The sequence below is a fragment of the Chiloscyllium punctatum genome, chromosome 27, assembly GCF_047496795.1.
Source record: "Chiloscyllium punctatum isolate Juve2018m chromosome 27, sChiPun1.3, whole genome shotgun sequence".
NCBI classification, from domain to species: Eukaryota; Metazoa; Chordata; class Chondrichthyes; order Orectolobiformes; family Hemiscylliidae; genus Chiloscyllium; species Chiloscyllium punctatum.
In genome coordinates, this window is record NC_092765.1 from 38,381,014 (window position 1) to 38,393,484 (window position 12,471).

Sequence of the window (12,471 nt, forward strand, 5' to 3'; positions counted from 1 at the left end):
ATATATGGAGGTGTGATATTTGCTAGATAAAGCGTGTACCCAGCACACACACACAATCATCGTCTGCACCAAGACTTCTGAATGTTTGTCTTACGGTAAGCAGTGAAATTATTCCAATCAACTCGGTGCCTTTGCAAAATGAAACCATACTGTTGAATGACAGTTCTTCTTAGACTACTTTTCATCTTTCGTATTTTGAGTTTTCTTTAATTAGAACATTTTGGGGAAATTAATTGGATATTGAGCTCACTCAGGCAAAGTTCATTGACTTGTCTAGGAGCTGTGTTACTATGAACTTCATGAATATTAATTAAGTTCCTCACTTCCATCAGCCCTTGCTATTTTATAGATGGTCATAAGTGTGGAATAATAAAATAATTAGAATTAATTTTATTTAACAGCATTATTTAATCATGGAAAACTGTTTTGATGTTGATTTTTATTATCAGCTTCAAAATTCACAGTATCAATACATTGTTTACTTTTCAGTATCCTATTTATAATTTGAACTGTTGCAAATGGCACAAAACCTGTTTTGATATGACCATATAAAATTTGAGTTATTCATTACACTGCATTAAATTGAGTGAGAGGGCAGTTCATTCTCTTACGCTCCTCATTTGCATAAAATATTACTTGCAATCCATTAGGGCATTCACAATCTATTTCAAGCTGGAATATGTTCATTTTTAACACTATATTTTATGGATAATTCTGAATTAAGTTATTTATGCTTGAACTAGACATTATATATCTGGTTGTTTTTTGAGGATTTAATATAGTTTAAAAGAATTTGTTACTCAGTGATTTGTGATTGCCCACACACAAATATGTATACAGACCATTCCTGGCTTACAAATAGGTTCTGTTCTTGAGTCTATTCAGTTTGTACTCCAGTCAGAACACAATGCAAGACCATATAAAATAACTGTTTGTACATACGAGGAAATGTTCGTATGGCGGATCTTCAAATTTGCACCCCTCTATTGGATCCTGTTTGTAAGAATGAGCGCTCATAAGTTTGGGTTCCATAAATCGGGAACCCCTTATGTACTGCAACTTCTATCTGGAATACTTGGAATCAGGGCATGTCTAAATCATAAAATAAGATTGGAGCCTAACCTGTAAATATGTGAACTGAATATACATGTGTAGCTGAGACATAACATATAGCCAGATTATGTAATGAAAGTGAATGTTTCAAATCTATTCATTTTGAAAATGTGCTGATGTGCTCATATGCCGGTCCATAATAAATTTGAGCATTGTCAACATGTCAGTAATATGTTCTTATAAAGTTCTTGCAAATCCCAGTGCGTTTATGTGACACCTGTAGCTGCATCAAGTTCTTGACAAATTCCTGCCCTTCACACCAGTGCTTTTCAGGCCCCGTTTTTTATAAGCTAGTTGCCAGTACTAATGAAGCAAAGATGTTGGCTTGTAAGGAGTCTGTACAGGTAGCGAGGAAAAATTTGAATCTCATTCATTCAACTTCCATTCTTTTCTCCTGCACTCTGAATATACCGATCATCTAATTTTGCTCATTATCAACTTGTTTCAGGACTGGGTGAAAAATATTCTGCATGACTGTAATCTCTCTAGCCCAGAAATAATGTGTAATGTTTAATTTGGATTTTTCACATGGCCTACATTTGAGCTGTTGTTTCACAAAATCCATGCACAATGTCTGACTTTTTTTTTCAATTAACAACTTCTTTTTATCATATAGCTATTAGATACATCAAAAATGAACAAAGAACTTGATGACATTAATCAAGTGAAGGAGTCATCAGAAGAACTAAATGTTGAAAGTGAACCCGAAAAAACTGAAATCCCCAATATGACACAACAGATTGTTGCTCAAGTTAGGCAAAACTTTGGAAAAATCAACGTAGCGCCTGAATTTTCAGATACAGACCTCCAGCCTGTAAACTTTTCTGACAATGAAGAGATATACTCGGAGGAAGAAGGTGAGGAGCTTCAAATGGAGGATTATGAAGAAAAAGAATCAACTGAGGCTAATCAAAATAAACTTGAAAAAAGTAGTTTTCAAGTGGAGGACAAATCAAAAAGACCAAAAGAAGTCCTGCAGGATTTGGATGACAAAATTGCTAAATACAAAAAGTTCTTGGATAAAGCCAAAGCAAAGAGATTCTCAGCTGTTAGGTAAGATTCCCCATCTCCATTGAAAACAAATAAAACAAAAACATTTGTAATATTTACTGAACATGATGGTATCTGCTCAGGCAGGAAGGATTATCTATAACTTGTGTTATTTAGTGCCTTTTAATATCACAAGGCATTTTACAAGTGTGAGCCAGGTGGGCACCTAACCTGACAAAAATTAGGAAATGTGATGAAGTTGAAAAGGAATTCCTGAACTTGGCAACTAGGTAGCTGAAGGTATGGCTACCAATAATGGGATGAAAAGAAGGTGCATGAAACTGGAATCAGGGGAACAGAATACTTTTTGTTCAGAGGCTTGGAGAAGATAGGATGTATTGGCCTTGCATTACTGGGTTTAAATTCAGCTTTGAGCAAGTAGAGGTTCAAAACACAACACTTCCAAGTTTGGAGAAAATGAGAACTGTAGATGCTGGAGGTCAGAGTCGAGAGTGTGGTGCTGGAAAAGTACAGCTGGTCAGGCAGCATCCAAGGAGCAGGAGAATGACATTTCGGACATAATCCTTCATTCCTGATGAAGGGCTTATGCCCGAAACATTGTTTCTCCTCCTTGGATGCTGTCTGACCTGCTGTGCGACTTCAAAGTTTGGCAGAACAACTGGTATTTCCACTCAAAAAAAAAATCATGGGTTAGTTGACATGGAAAGTAGAAGAATATCATGCCGGCGTAATGCTAGCATAAGATTGGAGCTTCAAATAAGCAGCAATACATGCATTGATTCTATACCTGTTATATATTCTGAGCTTGGTGTTGACCGTGAGTGCTCTAGTGCCTGTGGAATTCACTACCACAGAAAGCAGTCAAGGCCAAATCATTACATGCTTTCAAGAAAGAATTTGAGATTGCGCTTGGGGCTAAAGGGATCAAAGGATATGGGGAGGGGTGAGAAATAGCTACCAAGTTGTATCCTCATCCATACTAATGAATGATGGAGGCGATTCAAAAGGCCGAATGGCCTTTTCCTGCTCTTGTTTTCTATGTCTCTGTTTTTAAGTGAAAAGATTTCTCTTTCTCAACTCCTAATCTCACTCAACACAGCAGTGAGCAAGTGAAACTTGTTGGTCTCTACATGATGGCTACTTTTGTAAAATTTGCCATAGTATCATTGAGCTAATGTTGCAGGGGAAATGGTGGAATAGGTTGGAGTTTCAGCGGTATTTGAGAATACAGTATCTTGTTCACTGCTCTCATACGCATGTATGATATATTTAGATGTTACACGAAGCATTGGTTGTAATAGACTGTACTTATACTAATTTTGAGAATGAATACATTGTAATTCATGTGTTAATTGAACTTGGATATTATTATAAAAATTCAGCTCATGCCACGTTTGACATTTTGACAAAGATAGTGCTGGTATCACCCAATGCTAACCAACATTTAAATTAATGGCTTGAAAAATCACAATGTTTTCAAGAAAGAGATTTGATTTATTTTTAGATATTAACAGCATCAGTGGGCTATGGAGGAAAAGGTGAGAATATGGCATTGAGGTAATAAGACCATAAGAAATTGGAACAGAAATTAGGGCATTTAGCCCAATAAATCTGCTCCATCATTCAATTATGGCTGATAGGTTTTTCAACCCTATTTTCCCACTTTCTCTCTGTAACCTTAGATCCCCTTGACAATCAAGAACTTATCTTTGTATTAAATATACTCAATGATCTGGTCTCCACAGCATCCTGTGGCAATGCATTCACAGACTCGCTACTTTCCGGCTAAAGAAGTTTCTCCTTATCTCTGTTCTAAAAGGTCTTCCCTTTACTCTAAGGTGGTGCCTTCTGGTCCTAGTCTCTCCTGCCAATGGAAACATCTTCCCAATATCCACTCTGTCCAAGCCGTTCAGAATTCTGAAAGTTTCAATCAGACCATCTTTCCCCCACTCCCCTGCCAAATCCCCAATCCTTCTAAACTCCATTGAGTATAGTCCCAGAGTCCTCAAATATTCTTCATGTTAAGCCTTTCATTTCTGGGATCATGCTTGTGAACCTCCCCCAACCCACTCAGGGCCAGTATATCTTTTCTGAGGTAAGGGGCCCAAAATTGCTCACTCTACCATAAATGTGGTCTGACCACAGCGTTTTAAAGCCTCAGAATTGAATGCTTGCTTTAATATTCGAATATTCTAGTCTTCTTAACATGAATGACAACATTGAGTCAGTAGTTAGGAAGGCAGTAACAATCTGCAAGTTTACCTTAAGAGAAACCCGGATTAGAACTCCCAAGTCCCTTTGCAGATTTTTAAATTTTCTCCCCATTTAGGAAATAGTCCATGTCACCTCTTTGTCCACTCTCTTAACCTGTCTAAATCTGTCTGCAGCCTCCTTGCCTCCTTAAAGCTACCTGTCCCTCCAACTATCTTTGTATCACTTGCAAACTTAGCCAGAATGCTCTCAGTTCCTTCATCTAGATCATTAATGTATAAAGTGAAAAGCTGTGGTCCCAACACTGACCCTTGTGGAACACTACTAGTCACCGACTTCCATCCTGAGAAGGACTCTTTTCTCCCCATTCTCTGCCTCTGCCAGATAGCCAATCTTCTATCAATGCTAGTACCTGGCCTCTTATCTTATTCAGCAGCCTCCTGTGCGGCACCTTATCAAAGGCCTTCTGGAAGTTCAGATAGATAATGTCCATTGGCTGTCCTTGGTCTATTACCTCCTCAAAAAATTCCAACAGATTTGTCAGGCATGACCTCCCCTTGACAAAACCATGCTGACTTTGCCCTATTTTACCATGCACTTCCAAGTATTCAGAAATCTCATCCTTCACAATGGACTCAAATCTTACCAATGACTTAGTTCAGGCTAATGGGCCTGCAATTTCCTGTTTTTTGCCTGGCTCTGTTCTTAAACAGGGGTTACATCAGCAATTTTCCAGTCCCCTGTGGGACCCTCCCTAACTCCAGTGATGCCTGAAAGATCTCTACTACCTCTTCAGCTATCTCCTTCCAAACTTCAGGGTGTAGCCCAAATAGTCCAGGCGACTTATCCATTTTCAGACCTTTTTGTTTTTCAAGCAGCACCTCCTTGGTGATGGCCACCATATTCATCGCTGCCCCCACCGACTAACTTGAATTTTTGGGATATTACTCATGGCTTCCAATGTGAAGACTGATGCAAGGTGCTTATTCAGTTCCTCGGCCATTCCTTTGTTCAGCTTCATTTTGCAGTGGCCCAATTTCCACTTTTGCGTCGTCTTTTTTTGTCGTTTATACATCTAAAGAAACTCTTGCAATCTTTCCTGGCATACCCGCATTTAATATTCTCCCTCCTTATTTCTTTGTTCATTGACCTCTATTGGTCTTTGTAAGCTTCTCAGAACTCTGGCTCCCCATTGCCCTTCACCACATCATATTTTGCTTTTATATTGTCGCTGACTTCCGTGGTCAGCCATGGTTGCCTCATATTTCCTTTAGTATGTTTCTTTTTCCTTGATGAATTCTTGCTGTCTCTCTCGAATTACTTCCAGAAACTTCTGCCATGGCTGTCCCATTGTCTTTCCTGCTTGTCTTCTCTCCCAAGCAATTCTAGTCAGCTCCTCCCTCATGCCTCTCTAGTTGCCTTTATTCAACTGTAATACCGGATTCCAGCTTCTCCCTTTCAAACTGCAGAGTAAATTCTCTCATATTATGGTCACTGCCTCCTTAGGGTTCCTTCACCTTAAGCTCCCTTATCAAGTCTGCCTCATTGCACAACATTAAATCCAGAATTGCCTGTTCCCTAGTGGGCTCCACCACAAGCTGTTCCAACAAGCCATTGAATGGCAGAGCAAATTCAGGGTCAAATGGCCTATTACTCCTTGCTTCTATTTGTTTTTTGAAAAACAAGGGAATTTGTGCATTAGCTAAAATGTGTGCAAGATGGAACATCATGTAAGGGTCATTCAGAAGTGTTCCCCCCCCATCAGTCTTTACTAGGGATGAATCTTCCCAGGGTTTGTCTCCTAATAGTGAATAACAAAATGGATTTGATTTTCTCTTAAATTTGCTACTGTGGATTTTTTGTGCCTTTCTTTGATCCCACCTTAATTTCAGTCTTAACAAGGTTAACCTTCAGTTCTTGGCTATATCTAGGCTATTTGATCATCCAACTGTCAGCAGCAGAATAAGATGTAAAATTTAAATTTAAAGGTTATAAGTTTGAATTTACTATAGTGAATTTTGATTTGGATGTTTTCCAAATACACTCAACTATTATTTGTTTAACATTTTAGGATTCCCAAAGGACTTACTGCAAAACTGCTGACCAAATCAGGTCAAAAGTCAACTGATCAAGAAGAGAAACTAAAAGAAAGGGGTAAGTCCACACACGAGCTGCTTCACTTTTCTGCAATACTTTTCCAAAGAAAACCACTTAAAATAGGCATATGAATTCAGAAATGTAAAATCTGTATGGGACTAATCATTCTATTATACTTGTGAAAAGATGTGTTTTTTTATATTTATAATCCCCATTTCCTTAGAAAATATATATCTCCTAACACTGATTCATGCACTCACATGCTATATCAAGTTTGCTATTTCCATGATTTTCAAACTATCTTTATGCCTTATATATGGTACTCCCTGAGGAGTTAGAACTAAAATAATTATCAGAATATTTATGCTTTGCAGTGATTTTAGATTAGAATCCCTACAGTGTGGAAACAGGCCCTTCGGCCCAACAAATCCACACGGACCATCCAGAGAGTAACCCACCCAGACCCATTCCCCTCTGACTAATGCACCTAACACTATGGACAAGTTAGCATAGCCAATTCACCTGACCTGCACATCTTTGGACCGTGGAAGGAAACCCACATAGACATGGGGAGAATGTGCAAATTCCACACAGACAGTTGCCCAAGGCCAGAATTGAACCTGGTCCTGAACCTGGGACCTTGATGCTGTGAGGCAGCAGTGCTAACCACTGAGCCATCATACTTTGCTTTAAATATAAATCCAAAGTTGTGGCTCTAACAATGTTGTGGAGAGTAGACCTGTCTTTCTTTCTCTGGACCAATGCCAAACCATTTCATTTAAAAATGATGGTGTATATCTCCTTATCAAAGGATTTGTGCTGTCTCGTTCTTGAGAGGTTCTGTTTGTTAATTTAATATTTATTAATGTTAATTAAACATATAAATAACTAGTGAATTACAACCCTTGAGAAAGTGGCAGTGAAGCACCATCTGAACTACTGCAATCTATTTAATTTATGATTGAATAATGCCTTGCCTAACCCTGACCCATCCCAGAGAAGAATTTAGAGAAAGTTGGTGAATGTTAATTGAGGTTCTTGTGTTGAGATTGAATATTCTTATGTTTTAATTGTAAATTATTGTAAAACAGTAAAGATTGGCTTCATTATCATCCCTTTGGCACTCTGAAGTTGAACATTTTGTGAGAAACTTCTGTTAAACAATTTACAGGTCGTCCAGTCGGAAAGAGAAAAGCTCAAAACGAATCCGATGATGAACAACCTCCTCCAGCCAAGCTTTCATCCAAAGAGGTATTTTTTTATTTCACGTAACTGATTAGAAGTTTTTTTGACTGTAGCAAAGTATTTCACCTGGTGCAAAATCCTTAATTTGTATTGTGACTATTTCATAGATTTTGTTCAAAACGTAGCTCAAAATGATTGTGGTAATGATTCAGTAAGTCAAGATGCAATCACGTTAAAAGACAATCCTGACAACAGCCCTGAACTATTTAAGCAGTATACCACCGAGATAAAATCTGATCCAAACAATGTTAACTTGTGAATCAAAGAAACTCAAATTTTAAAATTTGCAGAAAACAGCAAATTGAGAACTTTAGGTAACTCCAAGGGTGGAAGCTCTCAAAATCTGGGAAACATTAAATAATTTGTAGAATGAGGCACTTAAAATTGGCAAGCTAATCTCAACAAAGGTAAGCATGTTTTGGTAAGAAGAATGAGGAAGATACTGGGGTGTGAGTAAGATAAAGGAGTAGAGGGATCTACAGGTACAAAGACACAAATCATTAAAAACAACAATGCAAGTTTAAGGCCATGTTAAAGAAGAGCAAATCACTGAAATTTATTTCGATGGGCTTATTATTAAAATACAATGAAACTGTTAAATTTATAGAACTTGGTTAGATAATGTTGTATTATGTACAGTTGTAGTCTTCATATCTAAAAAGGATATAGAAGCACGAGGAAAGTACAAAACTAAAATCTGCTAACAGACCTAGAAGCTATTGGTGGAAAATATTGAGCAGGAGTGGACTTTTTTATATAGAGAAGGAAAGGTTGAGTAGTGTGAAGGTTTTTGATAGGATAGACGTAGAGAAAATATTTCCATGTGTCTGGTGTGGAAGGAAGGGATTCAAAACTAGAGGTCTTGATATTAAAAGTCATTTATAAATCCAAGAGGGAATTCAAGAAAAAAACTACCAAAATATAAAAAATCACCCAACACCAGGTTATAGTCCAACAGGTTTAATTGAAAGCATTAGCTTTCGGAGTGCCACTCCTTCATCAGGCTCCGAAAGCTAGTCTTCCAATTAAACCTGTTGGACTATAACCTGGTGTTGGGTGATTTTTAACTTTGTACACCCCAGTCCAACACTGGCATCTCCAAATCATGACCAAAATATTAGTAAGAATTTGTAATACAGTGACAGGTAACATAGATGCATTTAAGAGGAAGGTAAATGAACATTATTGGAGAGAGGGGGAATTGGGAGATGCAGAATTAGTAAGTTAATAGTATATTTAGATGAGGGGCAAGTGGAGGTACATGAAAATAAACATTAGCAAAGAAAAGTTATATTTCAGTGCCCTGATACTGTGCTGAGATTTCTAGTAAAACCTGGGATAGTCATTGGTGTTTGGGAGTCTTGTGTAGATGGTCTATTGGGGAGCATTCAGCTGTCATTGACCTGCTATCGCTGACCAGCGCTACTTTAAATTTTCAGAAACGAAGACTTGACCGACTGCAGCACTCAAAGAAGGTTGGTGTTCGATACTATGAAACGCACAATGTCAAGAATAAGAACAAAAACAGAAGTACTTCCAAATCTCAGAAATTTAAAAAGAAACGATAATGTTGAAATAAAATAACATGGTTTTCTTTGTGCAATAAAAATTTTAATAAAAGTGTCATGAACTTCGTATTCACACTTTGTGAGCCCTGCAATGTAATGTCCATTTCCATCATACAAAAAAACTACGTAGATGTGTTGACTGTTAAAGTTGAGTCCTGGGCTGCAAATGGGATCGATTCTCCTGCTCCGTGAATGCTGCGTGACCTGCTGTGCTTTTCTAGCACCACACTCTTGACTTTGATCTCTATGACTCAATAAAAGTATTAAATTGCTTGGTTTTGTTTTATAATAATTTGGACGGTTTGAACCCATTTCTCTGAGGAGCAACTTATCCTGGCTGATTCATTTATGAATTCTTACTCTTTTATTTTCTTTTTAGAAATCGCCAGTCTCCAAAAATGTTCAATAATGTATACAATTATAAGCTGTTAAAGTATTTTTAAATGTCATTTTTGTGGTCTAGTAATATATCATTGAAAAATAATATTGGCTTTTACAACAGGTGCATTATTCTTTAGTCTGAAGGGAAATTATTTCAGGTGAAACATGGTGATAGCTTAGGTTGTGAATGAATGAATGGGAAAGCAGGCTCAAAGGGCAGAATGGCCTACTCCTGATTCTGTTTTCTGTGTTTCTATTTTTCGATGTTCTTGCCTGAGATGATTAGCCTCCAACACCCACATCCATATTTCATTCTAACAGCAATTCCTTTGAGTGGAGTGTTTTTGTCAGATTCCCATTTACTGATGGTTTCTGGGATTCATCCCAGCATTGATGATAATCTGACTAGGCTGTAATTAGAGGACTTCTCTCTCCTTTTTAAGGAACATGCCAAATATGCAACACCCCATTCCTCTGACATCACTGCTACAATCAGAGTATTGAAAGATGTTAGAACATCGAACAGTGCAAGCCCTTTGGTCCTTGTTGTGTTGACCTTTTATCCTACTCTACCATCAAAATAACCTTCATACCCTTCATTTTACTATCATCCACGTGCCTATCTAAGAATCACCTAAATATCCCTAATGTATTTGAGTCTACTACCATTGCTGGCAGTGCATTCCATGCACCCACCACTCTGTAAAGAATCACCCACTGGCATCTCCCCTAAACCTTCCTCCAATCGCCTTAAAATTATGCCCCTTTGTGGTAATCATTTCTGCCCTGGGGAAGAGTCTCTGACTATTCATTCTATCTGTGCTTCTCATCATCTTGTACACCTCTATCAAGTCGCCTCTCATCCTTCTTTGTTTCAATGAGGAAAGCTCTACCTCCTTTAACCTTTCTTCATAAAGTCCAGTCTTGAGAAGAATCTGTTTATGAAATACACATTTAACGAGCACAAAAAAATCCTCTAATCAGTATGTTTGACAGTGACAATGACAAGCTTATAAAATCATAATATTTGAAATTTTAAAGATATGAACTAAAAACAAAAAACAAAATATTCAATAGGTATGATCAACCTGTTTGGAGAGAAAACTCATTAACATTGCAGGCTGTTTCTTTCTCTGCAGATGCTGCTTGACTTGCTCAATGTATTTCACATTTTCTGTTTTGTGTAACATGCTGCATGTGATGAAGTTTTTTCTTAAACGATTGTTTACCAAAATCATCCATTTATTTATAACTTAAATTAAATTTATTAAATTGTATATTGAGGAACTAGCACAATTTGACTCTTTTGATGATAAGGGCTTTTAATTTTTATTGCAGGATGTTGGTCCTGCCTCCTTTTGCAGTCTGTTGTAACATTAGGTAGGGTGTTCCAGGATTTTTATCAGTGTTGATGAGGGATCAATATATTTCCCAGGTAAGCTTGTGCATAATATGAGAGGAGTCGACCATGTAGTGCTGGAAAAACACAGCAAGTCAGGCAGCAACTGCGGAGCAGGGAAATCGACGTTTCGGGCAAAAGCCCTTTATCATTTATAACATAAGAGGAACCTGGTTGTGCTCATATCTGTTTGTTGCTCTGGTCCTGTATGGTAGAGTCCATTAGAAGATACTTTTGAATGTCAAAACATAAAAAAAAAATTCTGTTGTCAGAAACTGACATCCCCTTGACTTGTGCACTTTACAAGTGTGCTCAGAAGTGTGAAACCACTGGATGGGTCTGGCGGAAGTTGCTTGCAAAATAGTAACTGGATGAAGAGCTCAACCTTCATTATGACCAATGCTTGGAATTTCTCTGTCTGAAATTTGTCCAGGTCAACAAGGTGAACAGTGTGAATTGACATGGTTATCAAATTGACAGCCTGGATACTTTTAATACTGAAGTATAATAGCAGAGACCTTACCTGGGTGAAAAGCCTTTACTCATACAATTTGTTTGAGAATCCTCTTCCTTCTTTGCCACTTCCCCACATCAACCACTACCACCAAAACCTATATACAAGCTTTCTGGACTGAATCTACTAGCAATTCCACTGAAGACTTAGACTTTTACAGCATGTCCTTGCTTAAATCTGCAAGAAGGCTGCCGTCCAGGTCTCTCACCAGGCCAGTTGGAGATCTGCCAATTGATACCAACAAGATTTTAGAATCTGTCCTCAACAAAGTGCATACCTTGGTTGATCAGTGTCAAAGTGGTCCTGCCATTTGCATCTACTCGCTACTGATGCAACTGGTGCAAATTATAGGACTTCTGGATTTGCTTCAAAAGCTGGTACCTACAGGTTCAGGGAGCCATAAACTACACTTGGCAATCAGTGTGTCATTGGATCATCCAGGAAATTGATTAAAAAGTTTCCACTGGAAAGTTCTTGGATATATCGTTGCAGGAATAATGTGGAAACTGGCATAATGCCTTATTTGCTAGCGATGTTTCCCACAGATGTTTGCACCTCCAAATAGTAACAGCAGATCGTTCCTTGGAGATAAATGATACCCAATATCTATGTGGCTAATGGCTCATACAGTGGAAAGGCATAACCAGAGACCAAATTAACTTGAGCAGTCATGAAATGATTGAGTTCTTTGAAGATACTCTACCAACAAGTGTGTGCAGAATGGTATGTGTGCTAAACCTTGCACAACATCGCACAGCAGGAAGCTGAGAATGATGACTGCTATGCGTTATTTTGGAGTGCCACAAGGATCAGTGCTGGGTCCGCTACTTTTTGTCATTTATATAAATGATTTGGATATGAACATAGGCGGTATAGTTAGTATATTTGCAGATGACACCAAAATTGTGGGTGTCGTGGACAGTGAAGGTTAC

General features: G+C 38.0%; 1 protein-coding gene across 1 annotated transcript in view; it reads left to right on the forward strand.

The window, feature by feature from the left end:
• Positions 1 to 9,517, forward strand: part of gnl2 (G protein nucleolar 2) — a 48,056-nt gene extending 38,539 nt beyond the window's left edge. The window contains exons 13-16 of the mRNA XM_072548532.1: positions 1,730 to 2,166; positions 6,407 to 6,489; positions 7,604 to 7,683; positions 9,117 to 9,517. Coding sequence (XP_072404633.1) covers positions 1,730 to 2,166; positions 6,407 to 6,489; positions 7,604 to 7,683; positions 9,117 to 9,245 — 729 coding nt within the window. The 3' untranslated portion in view covers positions 9,246 to 9,517. The remainder of the gene's footprint in view (positions 1 to 1,729; positions 2,167 to 6,406; positions 6,490 to 7,603; positions 7,684 to 9,116) is intronic.
• The last annotated feature ends 2,954 nt before the right edge of the window (positions 9,518 to 12,471 follow it).